Source organism: Heterodontus francisci, chromosome 47, assembly GCF_036365525.1.
Source record: "Heterodontus francisci isolate sHetFra1 chromosome 47, sHetFra1.hap1, whole genome shotgun sequence".
Lineage (NCBI taxonomy): Eukaryota > Metazoa > Chordata > Chondrichthyes > Heterodontiformes > Heterodontidae > Heterodontus > Heterodontus francisci.
Window position 1 is genome coordinate 3043483 of NC_090417.1, and position 24914 is coordinate 3068396.

General features: G+C 49.0%; 2 protein-coding genes across 7 annotated transcripts in view; one reads left to right on the forward strand and one right to left on the reverse strand.

Moving 5' to 3' along the window:
• Positions 1 to 48: 48 nt before the first annotated feature.
• On the forward strand, positions 49 to 20577 carry LOC137357038 (transcription factor IIIB 50 kDa subunit-like). 4 transcript variants are annotated; one of them, XM_068022984.1, is made up of 5 exons: positions 49 to 141; positions 10757 to 10942; positions 14763 to 14822; positions 15793 to 16114; positions 18495 to 20577. In XM_068022984.1, exons 2-5 carry the CDS (start codon positions 10786 to 10788, stop codon positions 19366 to 19368), a joined length of 1413 nt encoding a protein of 470 aa, XP_067879085.1. In that variant the 5' UTR covers positions 49 to 141; positions 10757 to 10785; the 3' UTR covers positions 19369 to 20577. The 4 variants fall into 4 exon arrangements, with proteins under 4 accessions (XP_067879085.1, XP_067879084.1, XP_067879086.1 ...); XM_068022983.1 differs by having other exon boundaries at positions 65 to 226; XM_068022985.1 differs by lacking the exon at positions 49 to 141 and adding an exon at positions 227 to 311.
• Positions 20578 to 22190: 1613 nt separating this feature from the next.
• Positions 22191 to 24914, reverse strand: part of LOC137357018 (FHF complex subunit HOOK interacting protein 2A-like) — a 28731-nt gene continuing 26007 nt past the window's right edge. For all 3 annotated transcript variants that reach the window (XM_068022943.1, XM_068022944.1, XM_068022946.1), the window contains one exon: positions 22191 to 23042. In XM_068022943.1, the coding sequence (XP_067879044.1) occupies positions 22940 to 23042 (103 nt within the window). In that variant the 3' untranslated portion in view covers positions 22191 to 22939. The remainder of the gene's footprint in view (positions 23043 to 24914) is intronic.

A 24914-nucleotide genomic window follows, 5' to 3' on the forward strand; every position in this document is an offset into this window, starting at 1 on the left:
GGCGCCATCTTTGTGCGGGGCCGCCAGGTGGGCCGTCGCCACACTGGGAGGGGCGGTTAAAGGGAGTGTGTCAGTACGTGCGGGGCACAGGCGTGGCCGCCATTCTGAGGGTGGCAAGAGCCGGCGCCATTTCTGTGAGGGGTAAAGTAACAGCCGCCGTATCTGTGGGAGGCAAATGCAATCCTCCTCACTTGATAAAGCCCATCGGAATTATATATATTTGCAGGTTTTCAATCGTTCCTTTCCGATAAATCACGCGCGCTTTTGCAGCACGTGGCGATTTTGTTTACAGCAGGAAGCCGGGGTGAAGGGTCAGTGACACCATTCCTATTTCTCCAGCCAGAGCCTGAAAAACTCCTCATGGAAATGGAGGGACCGGGGAAGAGCAAGTGGCTATTCAAATTCAGCATTTCTTAGTGTGTCACTGTTTCGAAAGTGTCCTGGGCATGTGTTAAATATTTACAGGGGGTCCTCGGGAGTGTGTCAGTATTTACAGGGGGTCCTCGGGAGTGTGTCAGTATTTACAGGGGGTCTCCGGGGAGCGTGTCAGTATTTACAGGGGTTCTCCGGGAGTGTGTCGGTATTTACAGGGGGTCTCCGGGAGCGTGTCAGTATTTACAGGGGGTCTCCGGGGAGCGTGTCAGTATTTACAGGGGTTCTCCGGGAGTGTGTCGGTATTTACTGGGGTTCTCCGGGAGCGTGTCAGTATTTACAGGGGGTCTCCGGGGAGCGTGTCAGTATTTACAGGGGTTCTCCGGGAGTGTGTCGGTATTTACAGGGGGTCTCCGGGGAGTGTGTCAGTATTTACAGGGGTTCTCCGGGAGTGTGTCAGTATTTACAGGGGTTCTCCGGGAGTGTGTCGGTATTTACAGGGGTTCTCCGGGAGTGTGTCGGTATTTACAGGGGGTCTCCGGGGAGTGTGTCGGTATTTACTGGGGTTCTCCGGGAGTGTGTCAGTATTTACTGGGGTTCTCCGGGAGTGTGTCAGTATTTACAGGGGGTCTCCGGGAGTGTGTCGGTATTTACTGGGGGTCTCCGGGAGTGTGTCAGTATTTACAGGGGGTCTCCGGGAGTGTGTCAGTATTTACTGGGGTTCTCTGGGAGTGTGTCAGTATTTACAGGGGTTCTCCGGGAGTGTGTCGGTATTTACAGGGGGTCTCTGGGAGTGTGTCAGTATTTACAGGGGGTCTCCGGGAGTGTGTCAGTATTTACTGGGGTTCTCCGGGAGTGTGTCAGTATTTACAGGGGGTCCTCGGGAGTGTGTCGGTATTTACTGGGGGTCTCCGGGAGTGTGTCAGTATTTACTGGGGTTCTCCGGGAGTGTGTCAGTATTTACAGGCGTTCTCCTGGAGTGTGTCAGTATTTACAGGGGTTCTCCGGGAGTGTGTCGGTATTTACAGGGGTTCTCCGGGAGTGTGTCAGTATTTACTGGGGGTCTCCGGGAGTGTGTCAGTATTTACAGGGGGTCCTCGGGAGTGTGTCGGTATTTACAGGGGGTCCTCGGGAGTGTGTCGGTATTTACTGGGGTCTCCGGGAGTGTGTCAGTATTTACAGGGGGTCCCCGGGAGTGTGTCGGTATTTACAGGGGGTCCTCGGGAGTGTGTCGGTATTTACTGGGGGTCTCCAGGAGTGTGTCAGTATTTACAGGGGTTCTCCGGGAGTGTGTCAGTATTTACAGGGGTTCTCCGGGAGTGTGTCAGTATTTACAGGGGTTCTCCGGGAGTGTGTCGGTATTTACTGGGGTTCTCCGGGAGTGTGTCAGTATTTACTGGGGTTCTCCGGGAGTGTGTCAGTATTTACTGGGGGTCTCCGGGAGTGTGTCGGTATTTACTGGGGGTCTCCGGGAGTGTGTCAGTATTTACTGGGGTTCTCCGGGAGTGTGTCAGTATTTACTGGGGTTCTCCGGGAGTGTGTCAGTATTTACTGGGGTTCTCCGGGAGTGTGTCAGTATTTCCAGGGGGTCCTCGGGAGTGTGTCGGTATTTACAGGGGTTCTCCGGGAGTGTGTCGGTATTTACAGGGGGTCCCCGGGAGTGTGTCAGTATTTGCAGGGGGTCCCCGGGAGTGTGTCAGTATTTGCAGGGGGTCCTCGGGATTGTGTCAGTATTTACAGGGGGTCCTCGGGAGTGTGTCAGTATTTACAGGGGGTCTCCGGGAGTGTGTCAGTATTTACAGGGGGTCCTCGGGAGTGTGTCAGTATTTACAGGGGTTCTCCGGGAGTGTGTCAGTATTTACAGGGGGTCTCCGGGAGTGTGTCAGTATTTACAGGGGGTCTCCGGGAGTGTGTCAGTATTTACAGGGGGTCTCCGGGAGTGTGTCAGTATTTACTGGGGTTCTCCGGGAGTGTGTCAGTATTTACAGGGGGTCTCCGGGAGTGTGTCGGTATTTACTGGGGTTCTCCGGGAGTGTGTCGGTATTTACAGGGGGTCCTCGGGAGTGTGTCAGTATTTACAGGGAGTCTCCGGGAGTGTGTCAGTATTTACAGGGGGTCCTCGGGAGTGTGTCAGTATTTACAGGGGGTCTCCGGGAGTGTGTCGGTATTTACAGGGGGTCCTCGGGATTGTGTCGGTATTTACAGGGGGTCCTCGGGATTGTGTCAGTATTTACTGGGGTTCTCCGGGAGTGTGTCAGTATTTACAGGGGGTCTCCGGGAGTATGTCGGTATTTACAGGGGGTCTCCGGGAGTGTGTCAGTATTTACAGGGGGTCTCCGGGAGTGTGTCTGTATTTACTGGGGTTCTCCGGGAGTGTGTCGGTATTTACAGGGAGTCTCCGGGAGTGTGTCAGTATTTACAGGGGTTCTCCGGGAGTGTGTCACTATTTACAGGGGGTCTCCGGGAGTGTGTCAGTATTTACTGGGGTTCTCCGGGAGTGTGTCGGTATTTACAGGGGGTCCTCGGGAGTGTGTCGGTATTTACAGGGGGTCCTCGGGATTGTGTCAGTATTTACTGGGGGTCTCTGGGAGTGTGTCAGTATTTACTGGGGTTTTCCGGGAGTGTGTCGGTATTTACAGGGGGTCTCCGGGAGTGTGTCAGTATTTACTGGGGTTCTCCGGGAGTGTGTCGGTATTTACAGGGGGTCCTCGGGAGTGTGTCGGTATTTACAGGGGGTCCTCGGGATTGTGTCAGTATTTACTGGGGGTCTCTGGGAGTGTGTCAGTATTTACTGGGGTTTTCCGGGAGTGTGTCAGTATTTACAGGTGTTCTCCGGGAGTGTGTCAGTATTTACAGGGGGTCCTCGGGAGTGTGTCGGTATTTACAGGGGGTCCTCGGGAGTGTGTCGGTATTTACTGGGGTTCTCCGGGAGTGTGTCAGTATTTACTGGGGGTCTCCGGGAGTGTGTCAGTATTTACTGGGGGTCTCCGGGAGTGTGTCAGTATTTACAGGGGTTCTCCGGGAGTGTGTCGGTATTTACTGGGGTTCTCCTGGAGTGTGTCAGTATTTACAGGGGGTCTCCGGGAGTGTGTCAGTATTTACTGGGGTTCTCCGGGAGTGTGTCGGTATTTACTGGGGTTCTCCGGGAGTGTGTCAGTATTTACAGGGGGTCCTCGGGAGTGTGTCAGTATTTACTGGGGGTCTCCGGGAGTGTGTCAGTATTTACAGGGGTTCTCCGGGAGTGTGTCGGTATTTACTGGGGTTCTCCGGGAGTGTGTCAGTATTTACAGGGGGTCCTCGGGATTGTGTCAGTATTTACTGGGGTTCTCCGGGAGTGTGTCGGTATTTACTGGGGTTCTCCGGGAGTGTGTCAGTATTTACAGGGGGTCTCCGGGAGTGTGTCAGTATTTACTGGGGTTCTCCGGGAGTGTGTCAGTATTTACAGGGGGTCTCCGGGAGTGTGTCGGTATTTACAGGGGGTCCTCGGGAGTGTGTCGGTATTTACAGGGGGTCCTCGGGAGTGTGTCGGTATTTACAGGGGGTCCTCGGGATTGTGTCCGTATTTACTGGGGGTCTCTGGGAGTGTGTCAGTATTTACTGGGGTTCTCCGGGAGTGTGTCAGTATTTACTGGGGTTCTCCGGGAGTGTGTCAGTATTTACTGGGGTTCTCCGGGAGTGTGTCAGTATTTACTGGGGGTCCTCGGGAGTGTGTCGGTATTTACAGGGGTTCTCCGGGAGTGTGTCGGTATTTACAGGGGGTCTCCGGGAGTGTGTCAGTATTTACAGGGGTTCTCCGGGAGTGTGTCGGTATTTACTGGGGTTTTCCGGGAGTGTGTCAGTATTTACAGGGGGTCCTCGGGAGTGTGTCAGTATTTACAGGGGTTCTCCGGGAGTGTGTCGGTATTTACTGGGGTTTTCCGGGAGTGTGTCAGTATTTACAGGGGGTCCTCGGGAGTGTGTCAGTATTTACAGGGGTTCTCCGGGAGTGTGTCACTATTTACAGGGGGTCTCCGGGAGTGTGTCAGTATTTACAGGGGTTCTCCGGGAGTGTGTCACTATTTGCAGGGGGTCTCCGTGAGTGTGTCACTATTTACAGGGGGTCTCCGGGAGTGTGTCACTATTTACAGGGGTTCTCCGGGAGTGTGTCGGTATTTACAGGTGTTCTCCGGGAGTGTGTCGGTATTTACAGGGGGTCCTCGGGATTGTGTCAGTATTTACTGGGGTTCTCCGGGAGTGTGTCGGTATTTACAGGGGGTTCTCCGGGAGTGTGTCAGTATTTACAGGGGGTCTCCGGGAGTGTGTCACTATTTACAGGGGTTCTCCGGGAGTGTGTCGGTATTTACAGGTGTTCTCCGGGAGTGTGTCGGTATTTACAGGGGGTCCTCGGGATTGTGTCAGTATTTACTGGGGTTCTCCGGGAGTGTGTCGGTATTTACAGGGGGTTCTCCGGGAGTGTGTCAGTATTTACAGGGGTTCTCCGGGAGTGTGTCGGTATTTACTGGGGTTTTCCGGGAGTGTGTCGGTATTTACAGGGGGTCCTCGGGAGTGTGTCAGTATTTACAGGGGTTCTCCGGGAGTGTGTCGGTATTTACTGGGGTTTTCCGGGAGTGTGTCAGTATTTACAGGGGGTCCTCGGGAGTGTGTCAGTATTTACAGGGGTTCTCCGGGAGTGTGTCAGTATTTACAGGGGTTCTCCGGGAGTGTGTCAGTATTTACAGGGGTTCTCCGGGAGTGTGTCAGTATTTACAGGGGTTCTCCGGGAGTGTGTCACTATTTACAGGGGGTCTCCGGGAGTGTGTCACTATTTACAGGGGGTCTCCGGGAGTGTGTCACTATTTACAGGGGGTCTCCGGGAGTGTGTCACTATTTACAGGGGTTCTCCGGGAGTGTGTCGGTATTTACAGGTGTTCTCCGGGAGTGTGTCGGTATTTACAGGGGGTCCTCGGGATTGTGTCAGTATTTACAGGGGGTTCTCCGGGAGTGTGTCGGTATTTACAGGGGGTTCTCCGGGAGTGTGTCGGTATTTACAGGGGTTCTCCGGGAGTGTGTCGGTATTTACTGGGGTTTTCCGGGAGTGTGTCAGTATTTACAGGGGGTCCTCGGGAGTGTGTCAGTATTTACAGGGGTTCTCCGGGAGTGTGTCACTATTTACAGGGGGTCTCCGGGAGTGTGTCAGTATTTACAGGGGTTCTCCGGGAGTGTGTCACTATTTACAGGGGGTCTCCGGGAGTGTGTCGGTATTTACAGGGGGTCTCCGGGAGTGTGTCGGTATTTACAGGGGTTCTCCGGGAGTGTGTCGGTATTTACAGGGGTTCTCCGGGAGTGTGTCGGTATTTACAGGGGTTCTCCGGGAATGTGTCGGTATTTACAGGGGTTCTCCGGGAGTGTGTCGGTATTTACAGGGGTTCTCCGGGAGTGTGTCGGTATTTACAGGGGTTCTCCGGGAGTGTGTCGGTATTTACAGGGGTTCTCCGGGAGTGTGTCGGTATTTACTGGGGTTCTCCGGGAGTGTGTCGGTATTTACAGGGGGTCCTCGGGAGTGTGTCAGTATTTACTGGGGGTCTCCGGGAGTGTGTCAGTATTTACAGGGGTTCTCCGGGAGTGTGTCGGTATTTACTGGGGTTCTCCGGGAGTGTGTCAGTATTTACAGGGGGTCCTCGGGATTGTGTCAGTATTTACTGGGGTTCTCCGGGAGTGTGTCGGTATTTACTGGGGTTCTCCGGGAGTGTGTCAGTATTTACAGGGGGTCTCCGGGAGTGTGTCGGTATTTACTGGGGTTCTCCGGGAGTGTGTCGGTATTTACAGGGGGTCTCCGGGAGTGTGTCGGTATTTACAGGGGGTCCTCGGGAGTGTGTCGGTATTTACAGGGGGTCCTCGGGATTGTGTCAGTATTTACTGGGGGTCTCTGGGAGTGTGTCAGTATTTACTGGGGTTCTCCGGGAGTGTGTCAGTATTTACTGGGGTTCTCCGGGAGTGTGTCAGTATTTACTGGGGTTCTCCGGGAGTGTGTCAGTATTTACTGGGGGTCCTCGGGAGTGTGTCGGTATTTACAGGGGTTCTCCGGGAGTGTGTCGGTATTTACAGGGGGTCTCCGGGAGTGTGTCAGTATTTACAGGGGTTCTCCGGGAGTGTGTCGGTATTTACTGGGGTTTTCCGGGAGTGTGTCAGTATTTACAGGGGGTCCTCGGGAGTGTGTCAGTATTTACAGGGGTTCTCCGGGAGTGTGTCGGTATTTACTGGGGTTTTCCGGGAGTGTGTCAGTATTTACAGGGGGTCCTCGGGAGTGTGTCAGTATTTACAGGGGTTCTCCGGGAGTGTGTCACTATTTACAGGGGGTCTCCGGGAGTGTGTCAGTATTTACAGGGGTTCTCCGGGAGTGTGTCACTATTTACAGGGGGTCTCCGGGAGTGTGTCACTATTTACAGGGGGTCTCCGGGAGTGTGTCACTATTTACAGGGGTTCTCCGGGAGTGTGTCGGTATTTACAGGTGTTCTCCGGGAGTGTGTCGGTATTTACAGGGGGTCCTCGGGATTGTGTCAGTATTTACTGGGGTTCTCCGGGAGTGTGTCGGTATTTACAGGGGGTTCTCCGGGAGTGTGTCAGTATTTACAGGGGTTCTCCGGGAGTGTGTCGGTATTTACTGGGGTTTTCCGGGAGTGTGTCAGTATTTACAGGGGGTCCTCGGGAGTGTGTCAGTATTTACAGGGGTTCTCCGGGAGTGTGTCACTATTTACAGGGGGTCTCCGGGAGTGTGTCAGTATTTACAGGGGTTCTCCGGGAGTGTGTCACTATTTACAGGGGGTCTCCGGGAGTGTGTCGGTATTTACAGGGGGTCTCCGGGAGTGTGTCGGTATTTACAGGGGGTCTCCGGGAGTGTGTCGGTATTTACAGGGGTTCTCCGAGAGTGTGTCGGTATTTACAGGGGTTCTCCGGGAGTGTGTCGGTATTTACAGGGGTTCTCCGGGAGTGTGTCGGTATTTACAGGGGTTCTCCGGGAGTGTGTCGGTATTTACAGGGGTTCTCCGGGAGTGTGTCGGTATTTACAGGGGTTCTCCGGGAGTGTGTCGGTATTTACAGGGGTTCTCCGGGAGTGTGTCGGTATTTACAGGGAGTCTCCGGGAGTGTGTCGGTATTTACAGGGAGTCTCCGGGAGTGTGTCGGTATTTACAGGGGTTCTCCGGGAGTGTGTCGGTATTTACTGGGGGTCTCCGGGAGTGTGTCGGTATTTACAGGGGTTCTCCGGGAGTGTGTCGGTATTTACAGGGGTTCTCCGGGAGTGTGTCGGTATTTACAGGGGTTCTCCGGGAGTGTGTCGGTATTTACAGCGGGTCTCCGGGAGTGTGTCGGTATTTACAGGGGTTCTCCGGGAGTGTGTCGGTATTTACTGGGGTTCTCCGGGAGTGTGTCGGTATTTACTGGGGTTCTCCGGGAGTGTGTCGGTATTTACAGGGGTTCTCCGGGAGTGTGTCGGTATTTACAGGGGTTCTCCGGGAGTGTGTCGGTATTTACAGGGGTTCTCCGGGAGTGTGTCGGTATTTACAGGGGTTCTCCGGGAGTGTGTCGGTATTTACAGGGGTTCTCCGGGAGTGTGTCGGTATTTACAGGGGGTCTCCGGGAGTGTGTCAGTATTTACAGGGGTTCTCCGGGAGTGTGTCAGTATTTACAGGGGTTCTCCGGGAGTCTGTCAGTATTTACAGGGGTTCTCCGGGAGTCTGTCAGTATTTACAGGGGTTCTCCGGGAGTGTGTCAGTATTTACAGGGGTTCTCCGGGAGTCTGTCAGTATTTACAGGGGTTCTCCGGGAGTGTGTCAGTATTTACAGGGGTTCTCCGGGAGTCTGTCAGTATTTACAGGGGTTCTCCGGGAGTGTGTCAGTATTTACAGGGGTTCTCCGGGAGTCTGTCAGTATTTACAGGGATTCTCCGGGAGTGTGTCAGTATTTACTGGGGGTCCTCGGGTTTGTGTCAGTATTTACTGGGGGTCCTCGGGATTGTGTCAGTATTTACAGGGGTTCTCCGGGAGTGTGTCAGTATTTACAGGGGGTCCCCGGGAGTGTGTCAGTATTTACAGGGGGTCCCCGGGAGTGTGTCAGTATTTACAGGGGGTCTCCGGGAGTGTGTCAGTATTTACAGGGGTTCTCCGGGAGTGTGTCACTATTTACTGGGGGTCTCCGGGAGTGTGTCACTATTTACTGGGGGTCCTCGGGAGTGTGTCAGTATTTACAGGGGGTCCTCGGGAGTGTGTCAGTATTTACAGGGGTCCCGGGGAGTGTGTCAGTATTTACAGGGGGTCCTCGGGAGTGTGTCAGTATTTACAGGGGTCCCGGGAGTGTGTCACTATTTACAGGGTGTCCTCGGGATTATGTCAGTATTTACTGGGGGTCTCCGGGAGTGTGTCAGTATTTACAGCGGGTCTCCGGGAGTGTGTCGGTATTTACAGGGGTTCTCCGGGAGTGTGTCGGTATTTACTGGGGTTCTCCGGGAGTGTGTCGGTATTTACTGGGGTTCTCCGGGAGTGTGTCGGGATTTACAGGGGTTCTCCGGGAGTGTGTCGGTATTTACAGGGGTTCTCCGGGAGTGTGTCGGTATTTACAGGGGTTCTCCGGGAGTGTGTCGGTATTTACAGGGGTTCTCCGGGAGTGTGTCGGTATTTACAGGGGTTCTCCGGGAGTGTGTCAGTATTTACAGGGGGTCTCCGGGAGTGTGTCAGTATTTACAGGGGTTCTCCGGGAGTGTGTCAGTATTTACAGGGGTTCTCCGGGAGTCTGTCAGTATTTACAGGGGTTCTCCGGGAGTCTGTCAGTATTTACAGGGGTTCTCCGGGAGTGTGTCAGTATTTACAGGGGTTCTCCGGGAGTGTGTCAGTATTTACAGGGGTTCTCCGGGAGTGTGTCAGTATTTACAGGGGTTCTCCGGGAGTCTGTCAGTATTTACAGGGGTTCTCCGGGAGTGTGTCAGTATTTACAGGGGTTCTCCGGGAGTCTGTCAGTATTTACAGGGATTCTCCGGGAGTGTGTCAGTATTTACTGGGGGTCCTCGGGATTGTGTCAGTATTTACTGGGGGTCCTCGGGATTGTGTCAGTATTTACAGGGGTTCTCCGGGAGTGTGTCAGTATTTACAGGGGGTCTCCGGGAGTGTGTCAGTATTTACAGGGGGTCCCCGGGAGTGTGTCAGTATTTACAGGGGGTCTCCGGGAGTGTGTCAGTATTTACAGGGGTTCTCCGGGAGTGTGTCACTATTTACTGGGGGTCTCCGGGAGTGTGTCACTATTTACTGGGGGTCCTCGGGAGTGTGTCAGTATTTACAGGGGGTCCTCGGGAGTGTGTCAGTATTTACAGGGGTCCCGGGGAGTGTGTCAGTATTTACAGGGGGTCCTCGGGAGTGTGTCAGTATTTACAGGGGTCCCGGGAGTGTGTCACTATTTACAGGGGGTCCTCGGGATTATGTCAGTATTTACTGGGGGTCTCCGGGAGTGTGTCAGTATTTACAGGGGTTCTCCGGGAGTGTGTCACTATTTGCAGGGGGTCTCCGGGAGTGTGTCAGTATTTACAGGGGGTCCTCGGGAGTGTGTCAGTATTTACAGGGGGTCCTCGGGAGTGTGTCACTATTTACAGGGGGTCCTCGGGATTGTGTCAGTATTTACTGGGGGTCTCCGGGAGTGTGTCAGTATTTACTGGGGGTCCTCGGGAGTGTGTCAGTATTTACAGGGGGTCCTCGGGAGTGTGTCAGTATTTACAGGGGGTCCTCGGGAGTGTGTCAGTATTTACAGGGGTCCCGGGAGTGTGTCAGTATTTACAGGGGGTCCTCGGGAGTGTGTCAGTATTTACAGGGGTCCTCGGGAGTGTGTCAGTATTTACAGGGGTCCTCGGGAGTGTGTCAGTATTTACAAGGGGTCCTCGGGAGTGTCAGTATTTACAGTGGTCCCGGGAATGTGTCAGTATTTACAGAGGGTCTCCGGGAGTGTGTCAGTATTTACAGGGGGTCCTCAGGAGTTTGTCTGTATTTACAGGGGGTCTATGGGAGTGTGTCAGTCTCTCCAGGGGTTTGGGAGGGTGTCAGTATCTCCAGGGGTTTGGGAGGGTGTCAGTATTTACAGGGGTTTGGGAGGGTGTCAGTATTTACAGGGGTATGGGAGGGTGTCAGTCTCTACAGGGGTTTGGGAGGGTGTCAGTCTCTACAGGGGTTTGGGAGGGTGTCAGTCTCTACAGGGGTTTGGGAGGGTGTCAGTATTTACAGGGGTTTGGGAGGGTGTCAGTATCTCCAGGGGTTTGAGAGAGTGTCAGTATCTCCAGGGTGTTACGGGTATGACTTGATGGGAAAGAATCAAACTCACGATAACTTTATGGGTGCACTGATTTTTCTGTCACTGCCTTTGTTTTGTGTAGAGAGGAAGTCAGTCTCTGGGCTTGTGTAAATGATGTCTGGACAGCACAAGTGCCCCGAGTGTGGCTCCAGCGCGGTGGAAGAAGACTCGCATTACAGCCAAAACCATCTCGTGTGCACTGAATGCGGCTTCCTGCTAACTGAAGGACTACTCACAACAACTCGCTCCGAGGAGACGTTCTTCCAAGGTACAAGCCTTGTTCAGCACCTAATGACTCCCAGAAATGACTGTGTTCTCTGAGCAAGGTACACGATGCAGGGTGTGTGCTGACCTCGGGTATCACAGCTCACGTAACTGCCCCTGTAATAAGGAGAGGAAAGTTTTGCTCCTGTTTCTGCTCCTGATCACCTATCATGGCTGAAAAAGTTTGTCTCTACACTGGACTAGCCTCCTGACACTCCGTTTCAATCATGAAATCATTCAACAGTCTCACAACACTCTTGTTAAAAAAAACCTCCCACTTTCTGTCCTAAATATCTTGCATTTTATATCTATGTCCTCTTGTTCCTGATGCCTCAAATCTCTGGAATCATTGTCTCTCCACTCTACTATTCCTTCATCATGTTAAGCACCTCTGTTGAATCACCTCACCATCTCAATTGTTCAAGCCTTTCCTCATATTTGTATTTCCTCATACTGGGCACATCCTAGTGAATTTACGCTGATCCCTCTCCATTGCCTTATCCTGCTATCTTGCAGAACTGAAAACTGCACACAGTCCTCCAGATGTGGTTGGAGTGAGGTTTTATATAAATTCCCCTTATTCTGTATCTCTTCCTCGAAACCCTTTTCAATGGACTCATCCACTTTTACTGAGATACTTTTAATGTCTTGGGAACTGAACATCTGAATCCCTTTGCTCTTCCACATTAAGTGACCTTCCACCCAACATATCAGGAGCAGGCCATTCAGCCCATCGAGCCTGCCCTGCCATGCAATATGATCATGGCTGATCTTCCACTTCAATGCGTTTTTCCCACACTATCCCCATATCTCTTTATGTCATTTGTATTTAGAAATCTGTCAGTCTCTGCTTTAAACATACTCAATGACTGAGCTTCCACAGTCCTCTGGGATAGAGAATTCCAAAGATTCACTACCCTCTGAGTAAAGAAATTTCTCCTCATCTCTGTCCTAAGTGGCTTCCCCCTTATTTTGAAATTGTGTCCCCTGGTTGTAGACTCTCCAACCAGGGGAAACATCTTAACTGCATCTACCCTGTCTATCCCTTTAAGTGTTTTGTAGGTTTCAATGTGATGACCTGTCATTCTTTGAAACTCTAGAGAATACAGGCCCGGTTTCCCCAACCTCTCTTCATCGAACAGTCCAACCATCCGAGGAACAAGTCTGGTGAACCTTCATTGCACTCCCTGTATGGCAATAATATCCCTTCGAAGGTAAGGGGAACAAAACTGCACACAGTACTCCAGGTGCGGTCTAACCAAGGTTCTACACAATTGAGGTTTGGAGGGGATTTGAGGAAAATAATTTTCACCCAGAGGGTGGTTGGAATCTGGAACACACTGCCTGAAGGGGTGATAGAGGCAGGATCCCTCACATGGATTTATGAATGGGAAATCATGTTTGAGTACTTGAAATGCGATAGCATACAAGGCTACGGGCCAAGGACTGGAAAATGGGATTAGAATAGATAGGGGCTTGATGGCCAGCACAGACACGATGGACCGAAGAGCCTGTTTCTGTGCTGTATAACTCTATGAAGCAAGACCCCACTACTCCTGTACTCAAATCCCCTTGCAATAAAGGCTAACATACCATTAGCCTTCCTAATTGATTGCTGCACCTGCATGTTAGCTTTCAGTGACGTATTGACAAGAACACCCAGGTCCCTTTGTACATCTACACTTTCTAATCTCTTACCATTTAAAAAATACTCTGCATATCTGTTCCTCCTACCAAAGTGGATAACCTGACATTTTCCACATTAATGTTCCATCTGCCAATCAGTTCATTATTATCCATGTGTCTATTTCTCACATCCTTTAGAATAGATTCTAACATTTTCCCTACTACTGATATAAAGCTAACAGGTCTGTAATCCCCTGTTTTCTCTCTACCTCCCTTGTTAAATAGTGGGGTGACATTTGCTACCTTCCAATCTGCAGGAACTGCTCCAGAATCTAGAATTTTGGAAGATGATCACCAATGCATCCACTAGCTACCTCTTTCAACACTCTGGGATGTAAATTATCAGGTCCTGGGGACTTATCAGTCTTCAGCCCCATTAATTTCTCCAATACAACCTTCTTACTAATACTAGTTTCCTTCAATTCCTCATTCTTCCTAGTCCCTTGGATCTCTGACTCTGGGAGATTTCTTGTCCCTTCCTCAGTGAAGACAGACACAAAGTAATCATTTAGCTTCTCTGCTATTTCTCTAGTTCCCATTATAAATTCTCCTGACTCTGCCTGTAATGGACCCACATTTGTCTTAGCCAAACATTTCCTTTTTACGTTTCTATAGAAGGTTTTACGATCCGTTTTTATATTTTTTGCTAGCTATTCTCCCTCTATTCTTCCCTTTTGTTCTTCTTCCACCCCCTCCCCCGCTTGCTGAAAGCCTATTACATTTCTAACCCTTGCCAGTTCTGATGAAAGGTCAACTATGTTAAAGAAATCTTCAAGCCTGTTTGTGAAGAAGACACTGAGACTCATGCTTTGGTGTCGATCATTTATTGCTTGTCACAGAGCTTACTTCTGCTCTTCAAACAACACCACCAGCCAGTGCTGGCTGGTCTATATTACATATATATATATATATATATATACACACACACACTCGACTACAATTAACTAATTAACACCCAACACCTGTTCTCCCTATTATCTTGAACTACCAGATATCTGTCATCCATTATCAGAACTTCAGACCCTAATAATCAACCTGAAACGTTAACTCTGCTTTTCTCTCCACAGATGCCGCCTGACCTGCTGAGTATTTCCAGCATGTTCTGTTTTTGTTCCAGCAAAGTTATAGCTCCTGGGATAAAAGGGACAGCAGCAACATGGATATGAATTTGGCTGAGTGACAGGAAACAGAAAGCAGTGGTTAAGGGATGTTTTTTGGACTGGAGGAAGGTTTGTAGTGGAGTTTCCCAGGGGTCAGTGTTGGAACCCTTGATCTTCCTGATATATATTAATGGCCTAGACCTTCGTGTACAGGGAACAATTTCAAAATTTGCTGATTATACAAAAGTTGGAAGCGTTGTGAACTGTGAGGAGGATGGTGTGGAACTTCAAAAGGACATACACTAGTTGGTAGAATGGGCAGACAAGTAGCATTTGAAGTTCAATGCGGAGAAATGTGAAGTGATTCATTTTGGTAGGAAGTACACGGACAGACAATATAAAATAAAGGGTATAATTCGAAAAGGAGTGCAAGAGAAGAGGGACTTGGGTGTATATGTGCGTAAGTTAATGAAGGTGGCAGGACAGGTTGAGAGAGCAGTCAATAAAGCATAAAGTATCCTCGGCTGTATTAATAGAGCCATAGAGTACAAAAGCAAGGAGGTAATGTTAAACTTGTGTAAGACACTGGTTCGGTCTCAGCTGGAGTATTGCTTCCAGTTCTGGGTGCCGAACTTGGGGAAAGATGTGAAGGCATAGGAGAGAGTACAGAAATGATTCATGAGAATGGTCCAGGGATGAGGAACTTGATTTACGAAATAGATTGGAGAAGGGAAGGGTGAGAGGAGATTTGATAGAGGTATTCAAAATCATGAGGGGTCTGGACAGAGTAGATTTCAGCATCTGCAATATTTTGCTTTTGAGGCAAAAGCCACTCACTCTGGCAGCGAAGCATGTGAGAGGTGAGTTCTAAATCTGCTCTTATTTCAATGTTTCAGGCAGGATTGCAAAATCCATCTAGGTATTTAGGGGAGTACATCTGGGAGTACAGGAGACCATGGCCCACAGCTTAAATAGCACAGCCTCTTTCAATGTTGAACTGCACTGTTGGAAGTTCACTGTTTCAATTCTTTTCCGCAGCAGTGAGATACACTGAGAGCACAGCAGAGGTGAAAAAGCCTTGTCGCAATCAGATACAAGGTAAGATACTTTAATAGTAAAAGTGGAAATAAGCATTTGAAAGTGAGTAGAGCCATCATTTGAAGGCAAGCCAGTTGTTGCTGGTCAGGAGTGGAAAGTTCCACAGAAAATAGTGCAGCTTATTACAATGTCAAAGATCGAAGTTGCGGGAACTTTTACTAAAAGTACCAGGTCTGACAAAAGGTCATCGACCTGGAACGTTGATGCTGTTTCTCTGCCTGACCCTCTGAGTACTTCCAGCATTCTCCACTTGAGGGAGATGGATTGGTGGCTGAGGTCAGTGCTAATTGACACACTGTCTCAGCCAATGAGCTGGAGGTGGGGGCGGGACTTAAACCTCGATAAATAACCTGTAATTAGCCACAACATTTGCATATCTGTTCATAAAAGGAAATTCAAGAAATTTGGACTTTACTGGATAAAAAGACATGCGTTTTTCTCACATCTTATATGACCTCAGGAATTCTTTTGAAGTGTGGTCGCTGTTGTAATGTAGGAAACTCGGCAACCAATTTGCACACAGCAAGATTCCGAAATGGCAGTGAGATAAAATGGCCAGTTTTTAAATGATGTTGATTTGAGGAATAAATATTGGCCAGGATGCCAGGAAGAACGCCCATGCTCTTCTTTGAACAGTGATCAATTAAGACCACCTGAGGGGGCAGAAATTGCGTTAGTTTACTGTCTCATCTGAAAGTCTGCACCTCTGACAGCACAATGCTCCCTCAGTACTGCTCCTCTGACAGCGTGACGCTGCCTCAGTCCTGACCCTGCAACAGCACTCACTCAGAGCTGACCCTCTGGTGCAGCGTTCCCTCAGTACTGCCCCTCATCAGCTCCCTCAGTATTGTCTTGAGTGTAAGATTTCTCAGTTGTTGGCATTTTACTTACATTTCTGCAGTCATTTCACTGACCTCGTCCTTCTCCTGTGGATGACTCTAATTGTCTCTCTCTCCCTCGCTACCCCAAGGTCAAAAGCGGGTCCGTGACCTTTGCAGGATTCTTCGTGTGCGTCCGGTTGTCGAGGACACAGCCAGCGAGCTTTACCTGAGGGCTTACGAGCATCAGAGCTTCCTGCACGTCACTCTGGAGAAGAAGGAGGCCTTGGTGGGCTGCTGCGTTCACATCTCCTGTCGCCAGCACAACTGGCCCCTGACCATGAGCACCGTCTGCTCACTGCTTCACGTGGACCCCACCCTCTTCTCGACGGTCTACCAGCACCTGGTGAAAGAACTTTTGCTGGACATCCCCACTCTCAGCCTGCTGGATCTGGTGAAAACCCACTGTGACGGGTTAGTATGTCCTCTTTCGTCGTCGCTGACCTTCCATTGCCCTCCAATTTACAGCACTCATCCTCGGATTTAAAACTCCTCCCAGTGAGGTTAACTGAAGCTGCTTAGGGTGAAATAGGGTTTGTGCCCTCACAGCTGAGGTTGGTTTCCTATACCTAAGGCCACTGGCATTGCCTCCCTCCCCCATTAGGTATCTAGCCCACAGTGCCCATTGTGCGCAGCCTGCAGTGTAGCTGCACTCTCTCCATATTCAGGTTCACCTCAATAATACTTGGAATATTCGGGATCAGACCACACTGTGAAGTGTTGCAACTAAACTACAGTTGAGCACTCAGAAATTCAAAAAAGAATTAATCTTCATTCAAAGGAACCCTTGTCAGCAAGTGCTGGAAATATGGAGCAGTGTCTGAAAGTGAAATAGCTGACCCCTGACTGCTGCTCACTGACCTTTGTCTATCTCTGGGTCACAGGGTTCAGTTGAAAGATAGGATGATGTGAAATGGTTTCAAATGGTCAGGTTAACACTGAGGTAATGTTGCATGTTTACCCCTTCTCCCCCACCCCATTACTCCCACTGCGCAGGTCACAATCTGGGCTTTATACCCCTGAGGCTGTGCTGTGTACCCCTCACGCAGACATCACCCAATTCCTAGGCTGAGCTGCGTGCACTGAACTGACTGGTGCTTTGGTCTCTGGGTTCATTATGGAGGGTCAGCACAGGTTCCCCACCCCCTCATCACTGCTGTATGATCTCTCTGGATAGACCGCCTGTGTGTGGGTGTTCAGGATTGGGCTCAGTTGTGGCGCCTGCTGCGGTGAAATAGTCTACCAATATTGAGGCTTGTGTGATTCACGGGCACCCAGGTGAGGGGTAAAAGGGGTGCTTGGATTGTAAGTACTGATTCCTGATACACCCCTTCCCCAGTATCCCCCTTGCCCACCTCATGACCCTGGTCCTCTGGGTGTGGGATATTAGGGTACAGGAAGATATAACCCTCTGTTCCATCCAGCCAGTCACCACAATTGTGATGCCTGGTATATCACAGTATAAACACTCCCCACCCCAGCAGAAACCAGGAGGTTTCTTTGGCGAGGCAAAGAAAACAGATTAAAGACGCAGGGCAATTTTGGGGGAAAAGCCTCTGAGAAATTCTTCTCCGACCCATCTAGGCGATCAAAATTAATCCAGGAGATCACTGTGGCCCTGGATTCTCCGAAGTGCTTACCTTAAATAAGAGGTGATCACTGACCCAGCTAGGAACAGGGTCCAGCTCTTGTGCGAGGGAATTCAGTGAATCGGTGTCACCACACGAGGCTGCAGCCTGTTCCAGAGGTTCACTATTGTCTGGGAAAAGAACCTCCTCCTGACATCTATCCAAGATGTGGCCTTTTACAACTTAAACATGTTTCATTAGACCAAACTGTCTACACAAATACAGTCCATTCCCTTCACCATTTTATAAACCTCGATCAAATCACCCAAAATCTACACTTCTGTAAAGTGTCAAGTCCCAACTTTTTTAGCCTATCTATGCTTTATACTGGGAATTAATCCAGAGGCGCCTCCTCTGCACCCTGTCCACAGTCTCAATATCACCCACTATGTGAGGAGATCCAAACAGTATTCCAGGTGAGGTCGGACAAAGGGCTCATACAAGGATAAAATATTTTTGCCTTGTATTGGGATCAGTTGTCCTCTGAATGCATCCCAACAACTTATGTGCTCTGGCTGTCATTCACGGCATTACTCGTGTACCTTTTAGAGATGTTTGCACTGGAACTCACAGATCTCTTTCCTTCTCCATCTTCTTTAATGCTTTTCCCTGAAGGGTGTATGTAATGTTATACAGATGGGCATAAAACTGCACTTTTCCAAATTAAACATCATTTGCCAGTCATGAGCCAAACTCCAACCACATTAAACTTCCACCTGAAGCTGTTGAGCATCATGTACAGGCTTAGCAATCACACAGATTTTAGTATCATCAGCAAATTTGCAGATTGTGCCTCCAACACCTACATCCAGATCCTTAATAAAAATAGGAAAGAACCACCATCCCAGCACTGATCCCACTAGTGACTGGTCTCCAGACAGATCCAAATCCATCTCTAACTACTTTCTGCCAATTCTCAATCCAGCTCAATATATTATCACTAATCTTGTACCAAAGCCTCTTGCGCAGTACCTTATCAAAAATGTATTGGAAATCTCCGATCCACTGGAGTTCCCTCATTTAGCAACTTTGTCAATTCTTCAAAAAAATTCAATCAGAATAGAATCTGGACATTGACCCCTTGGTTAAGAGATAATGAGATGTATTGGGATTGTGATCTCTTGTGTATTTCCTGCCCACTGTGACTCTGATTCCTTCCCTGCCAGGTTTCATTTGTTCCAGAATTCTGCATCAATCCCATCCATATTTTTGGAAGATAAAGACAAGGTGGTGAATCGTGCCATGCAGCTTGTGGAGCTGGCCAGTGAAACGTGGCTGGTGACTGGGAGACACCCTGTGCCCATCATCACGGCAGCAGCTTACCTGGCGTGGCAATCGCTGCTGCCCAGGCACCGGCTAAAGTGCAGCCTGGGGAGGTTCTGCAAGCTGGCTGGGATCAGGCAGCCCCCGCCCACCTCTCAGCGGGTGAAAGAGATCATCAGCATTCTGGTCAGACTGGCATCGCAGCTGGCGTGGCTGGCAGCACAGCAGCTTGACACAAAGACTGTGGTGAAATACACCGATGATATTCTCCGCCATCGCACCTTGTTACTCAAGCAGACGCTGAGTTGCGCACGGGGAGAAACCGCAGGCGGACAGACGGACCCAAGTGAAGGAACCGGATCAGGAACTGGCGGGGAGGCTGAGGGTGGGAGTGGGGAAGCTGAGGGCAGGAGTGAGGAGGGCAGGGAGGCTGAGGCTGGATTTGGGGAGGGCAGGGGTGCGGAGGGTAGGGAGGCTGAGGGCGGCAGTGAGGAGGGCAGGAGTGGGGAGGGGGATGATGGGGAGACTATGCACTCCCTTCAGGATCAGCTGGGTCACTCAGAGGACACAGTGTTGAGGCGTAAACGCGCAGCACCTATCTTCCTCCCTCCGTGCCTCACACAAAGGAAAAAGAGAAAGTCTTACCCGGAACCAGAGAGAAGCCTCAGCAGCGAGCCGACCACTGGCGAGGAGGAGATATCCGACAGCGAAATCGAGCAGTACCTGAGGACGCCTGAAGAGGTGGCAGCATTCCGGGCAGCGAGTGCCATCCTGTGAGCGACTCCCTGTGGTCTCTCACTCAGCCAGTGATCCTCAAGGCCCTATCTACAGTCTCTGGCCTGTCCAGAATCACTAAACCAGTGGAAGATGTGCTGGAAAATGTGTGCACTCAGCAGCTAACCCCCATGACTGAATCGTCCAATGTGTAGGGCAGAGTGTTCGTTTCCATTTCAATTAGTTTTGGTCGCTTAAACTTGCTTTTGTTGGATTCTCTGGCCAATTTCTCTGAACTATTTGAGAAGGAGCCTGAGTAACAAATGTGGTGATTTATGTGACTCAAACCAGTCTCCCTCAGCCTGTGTGATACCAGCGCCTGGACTGGACCCGATGTCTAGCATTTTGTCCTTTTTACTTTAGCCTTCAGCAGAGTTTTTGTTTAAACTTGTGTTCGATGTGGGTGAAGTGGCAGGGAGCTGGCGGCGGGAGCCATCTGCACCCCAGGGAGCTGGTGCCGAGAACGTCCGTACCCCGGGGAGCTGAGATGTCTTTGGGTCTTCCCTCTGAAGATGATGATTCTGTCTGGAAAGGGTCTCTCTGGTGCTTCACAATGTAACCTGAACCTGAATGCCAGTTGAGTTATCCACAATAAGCAGGAGCCAAATTTGTTCCCTCCCTGCATCCAACCCTCCACTGCCTCATTATAGGCTAGTGAGGCTAGTTATACCCTCGCTGCAATGAATGAACACCATCACTCCCAGGGAGCAGAGGGAGAAGGCCATTCAGTCCTCAAGCCTGTTCTACCATTCCATCTACCCGACCTATAATCCCCAACAGCAATCGACCATTCTCCGTGTTAAATGTTTTAACCCCAGGGAGTGATGTTAGTATATTAGTGTAATGAGAAGTCTGAAATGCACTGATATGAAGCATGGTAAGCCTGGTAATAAATGTGACGTCAGTAGTAGATAAACAGCCCAGTTCTGAAGCAGCGATGCAGCCAAAGTGTGTAAGTTGTATATGGCTGCTTGTCTCAGTATAGCTGTTCAAGCTATGGGTCCTGTATTATCGACATTCCTGTTTCTCTAAACCATCAGCCGCACCCCAAAAATCAGCTCGGTACACAGACACTGTCACCCACTCCTGACTGGCTGGCTGACTGACAAATTAGAGTTTGTTATATGTATTGTGCCTGCCTGGTAAAGCTGATATTAATCTCCCAGTGGCACTGAAATAAATAACCAGAGAAATTTACTGATGTTGTTCGAGCGTTAATTGTTGGCCTGGACACCCCAACTCTTATAACAGTGCATTGCTGCCTCAGAAAGTAATGGCACTAAAATGCAATGAATCCCTGTGACCGGATGGTTTCCGTCCCAGGGTTTTAAAGCAAGTAGGTGAGAATATTGCATATTCCCTACTTCTCATCCTTCCTTTCGATTGGAAAATTGCATATCACTCCACTATTAAAGAAAGGCAAAAGAGGAATTTTAGACCAGTTAGCCTAACATCCGTTGTCAGGAAATTGCTAGAGTCTATGATTAAGGATAGAATGACTGAGCATTTTGAAAATTTTCAGCTTATCAGAGAGAAACAGCCTGGATTTATGAAAGGTAGATCATGCCTGACAAACCTGATTGAATTTTTTGAAGAAGTGACTAAAGTATGGGGTAGGGGAATGTCTTTGGATGTTATTTATATGGATTTCCTGAAGGCATTTGATAGAGACTTCTAGCTAAAGTTGAAGCTCATGGAGATTCCCTGACTGGCAAGAGACAGAGAGTAGGGATAATGGGCAGGTACTCCAGCTGGCAGGATGTGACTAGTGGATTTACTCAAAGTTTTCAAGATATCAAGGTGAACAGATAGGATAGATAGAAATAAACTATTTCCACTGGTTGGAGAGTTGAGGACTACGGGACATAGTCTAAAGATTAGAGCCAGACTTTTCAGGAGTGAAGTTAGGAAACACTTATACATGCAAAGGGTGCTTTGGAACTCTCTTCCGCAAATGGCAATGATTCTAGATCAATTGTTAATTTTAAATCTGAGAGATTTTTATTAACCCGAGGTATTGAGGGATATGGGGCAAAGGCAGGTAAGTAGAGTTAGGTCACAGATCAGCCTCGATCTCACTGAATTGTGGAAGAGGTCCAAGGGGCTAAATAGCCTCCTCCTGTTCCTATGTGTGGATAATTTATGACCGTGCATGATTTCAGAGACTAATTAAAAGCAGCTTCACTGAACATTTCTAGCTGAACTAGCTACCATCGTTCTAAAGTGTTTGCAGCCTTAAATAGATTTTGACTGGCTTTTCCTTAAGTCGTTAGCATGAAGTAAGTTTAGATTGGTTCGTTGACTGCGTTCTGTGCTGTTCTCGGTTTGCCGAGACATCACTTTGAAAACTAGCAACACAGAGAACTGGCTAACAATAATGGAGCCGTTTTGCGCATTACTTTATGTCTTCATTCAGAGTTCTTCTAGGTTAAGACAATGTGTCATCTACCTGAGCTTTGCATAAATCCCCAGTCATAGAAAATTTACAGCACAGTAGGAGGCCATTCAGCCCATCATGTCTATGCCAGCTGAAAAAGAGCTATCTAGCTCTGTCTGTAGCCTTGTAGTTTCCAGACCCCCACAACCCTCTGGCTGAAAAAGTTTCTCCTGAACTCCCCTCTAGTCCATCTACCAATTGAAATCTTTGGCTCCCAGTTATTGAGAATACGAGGTAAGTGCAGTGATAATAGCCTCAGAACCCAAATAGTCCTGCAGCGAGGCGTCCGAAATGTACCCTGCACTCTGATCATTCAGGGAGGCTCTCTTGTCTCTCCTCAGCTCAGTTCAGCACAGCACACAAAAATACAATATTTAGTACAGTATGATGGATATTCATTCTTTTTTGTTTAATCACAAAAAATGTCCTTGGTTCTGGCAGGAATCATTACAAGCTGTGATTAAACCACTTCACCAACTTCCTTTCAGACAAGGGAGCCATTCTCTATACAACAAGCAGCTCTCATTAAAAGGAGTTCACTTTCATCTCCTGAGAACACAGACTATCTACAAACAACAGCAACAGAAGACCCCAGGGTACATTCACATGATTCGGTCATCTTTAGACATAAATAAAACTTGCAGCTATATAACCCCCTACCTTTCAAATGTTCAAAGCATTTCACACAATCATGTGCAAACAGTGACACGTAATCTTGCATCTTATGTGCCTTGAGCCACAGCCAAGTGTAAACCAGTAATGGTGCAGGACAGGAGTGGGGGAAATGGGGAGAGGAGAGAGGGAATAGAGGCACCATTCAGGATCTGAGGCTGAGCTTTGCTGTTTCCAGGAACATGTAGCTCACAGAGGAGTAGGTCATTAACCCCATTTCTCATGCACCATTACCAGGTGCAAGCTTAATCCATGAATCAAATTTAAGGTGGGAATCGGAGAAGAGAAGGAAAATTTCCAAATTCCCCACAGTAACAAAAAGGCTATACTCAGTTCAATTTAAACATAACATTGAGAACGATGAGGACGGATTGTCCAAGTCAGTGAGCTGGAAACATGTGTACAATGTCCAGTGACAGTTCAACGGTCTCTTGACAAAAGGCACAGAGCACGGCCAGTCTGAGTTTAGTCTGGTTCCGATGGGTATTTGACAAATGATATTGCAGCCAGCTCCTTACAGAATTCCTCCAGGACAATCACACCCTTCAGTAGTGTAGCATGATCCACTCTGTAAAAATTCACATAATTCAAGCACAAATTGAATATTTGAATAAGGCGGTAGGGGTGTACAGTCCCAAATTTAAACTATACTCTCATTTTAACTCCCTCAGTAATTTCTCCTACTAAAACACAATCCAGCTCCCTCACCAATTGGCTGCCATAATCTGAACTTGTATAAGAGGTGTGGACATTCGTCCAAAGTATGGGAGTCGAGAGACCACCAAAATTTGGTCTAAAGGGTGGGATTTGCAAATGTTTTGAAATTTGGGGTAAGAGGTGGAGTAGGGAGGGGGGTACAGACTGGAGCAGGGTAGGACAAGACACATAGAGGGATAAAGTGGGAGAGGGATGTGACACTGGGTCACTGCAGAAGCTGGGGTGAGGGATAAAGTCAGGGAGTGAGTTGTGAATGAGGATTTTCAACAGAACACAGTGAGAGCTGGGGAGCCACAGTTGGTAAGTAATCAGGGGACAGCCACATGGAGCTTATGCAGGTTGAAAGCAGCAAGGGCTTTGGAGAAATTCAGCAGTCATGCAGTAAAGCCGTGGAGAAGGATTTGAATCGGGGGGGGGGGGGGGGGGGGGGGAAATATGAGCAAGCTCCGCTCTGGGTGGGTGCAATTTCAGGCGAGGGAGCGGAAGCTTGGTGGGACTGGACCTCCCTATTAATAATATCAAACATGTTAGTTGATGCATTTATTTATAAAGTACAAAGCCAGTACAGTCCAGCCCGACCCGAGCCCGAATGCTGGACACAGAATAAAGACCCGACCCCGACACATGTAGTCGGGTTCGGGTCGGGTAGCCAGGCTTCAGTGGGTGTAACAAACATTTCTAAACTGATGCAGTGTCTGTGGAAGAGCTTGGTGAGGAAGAGTTATGGGAAAGGATAAATCATGGGGAACGAAAGGTAGCGGTGATGGGGTGGGAAGCCCTTGCTGAAGAAGTGCTGACAAGTCAGAGGGAATACAGTGGAAGGAAGTTTCAAGGAAGTAAGACCAGGATGGATGGCCTCTACTTTAATGCCAGGAGTATTTCAGGTAAAACGGATGAGTTAAGGGAAAGGATTGACACATGGAATTGTGATATGGTAGCCATCACGGAGACATGGTTGAGGGAGGGGCAGGTTTGGCACTCAATATCCTGGGATATAGAATCTTCAGGCGAGACAGAGGAGGGGGCATTGCAATATTAGTTAAGGGATCAGTTACTGCAGTAAGGAGAGATGATATCTTGGAGGGGACATCAAATGAAGCTTTATGGGTAGAGTTTAGGAATAAAAAAGGGACAGCCACATTGCTAGGTGTTTATTATAGACCCCCAGATAGTCAGCGGGAAATTGAGGAGCAAATATGTGCGCAATTCGCAGAGGTGTGTAAAAATAATAGGGTAGTTATATTCGGTGATTTCAACTTTCCCAACATTAATTGGGATAGTCATTGTGTTAAGGGCTTAGATGAAGTGGAGTTCTTAAAATGTATACAGGAGAACTTTTTAGCTCAATATGTAGAGGATCCAACAAGGGAGGGTGCAGTGCTGGACCTAATTCTGGGGAATGAAGCCGGACAGGTGGTTGACGTTTTGGTGGGGCAGCATTTTGGTGATAGCGACCACAACATGGTACAATTTAAGCTTGTTATGGAGAAAGAAATAGATAAGTTGCAAAAAAAGGTTTTTGGATTGGGGGAGAGCGAATTTTAGTAAAGTAAGGCAGGATCTGGCCAAGGTAGACTGGAAAGAGTTACTTGTTGGGAAATCTACAGAAGAGCAATGGGGAGGGTACAGGCCCAACATGTTCCCTCTAGGGTAATAGGAGCAACAAGCCCAGAGAACCATGGATGACCAGAAACATTCAGGGTACGATGAGAAGGAAAAGAGA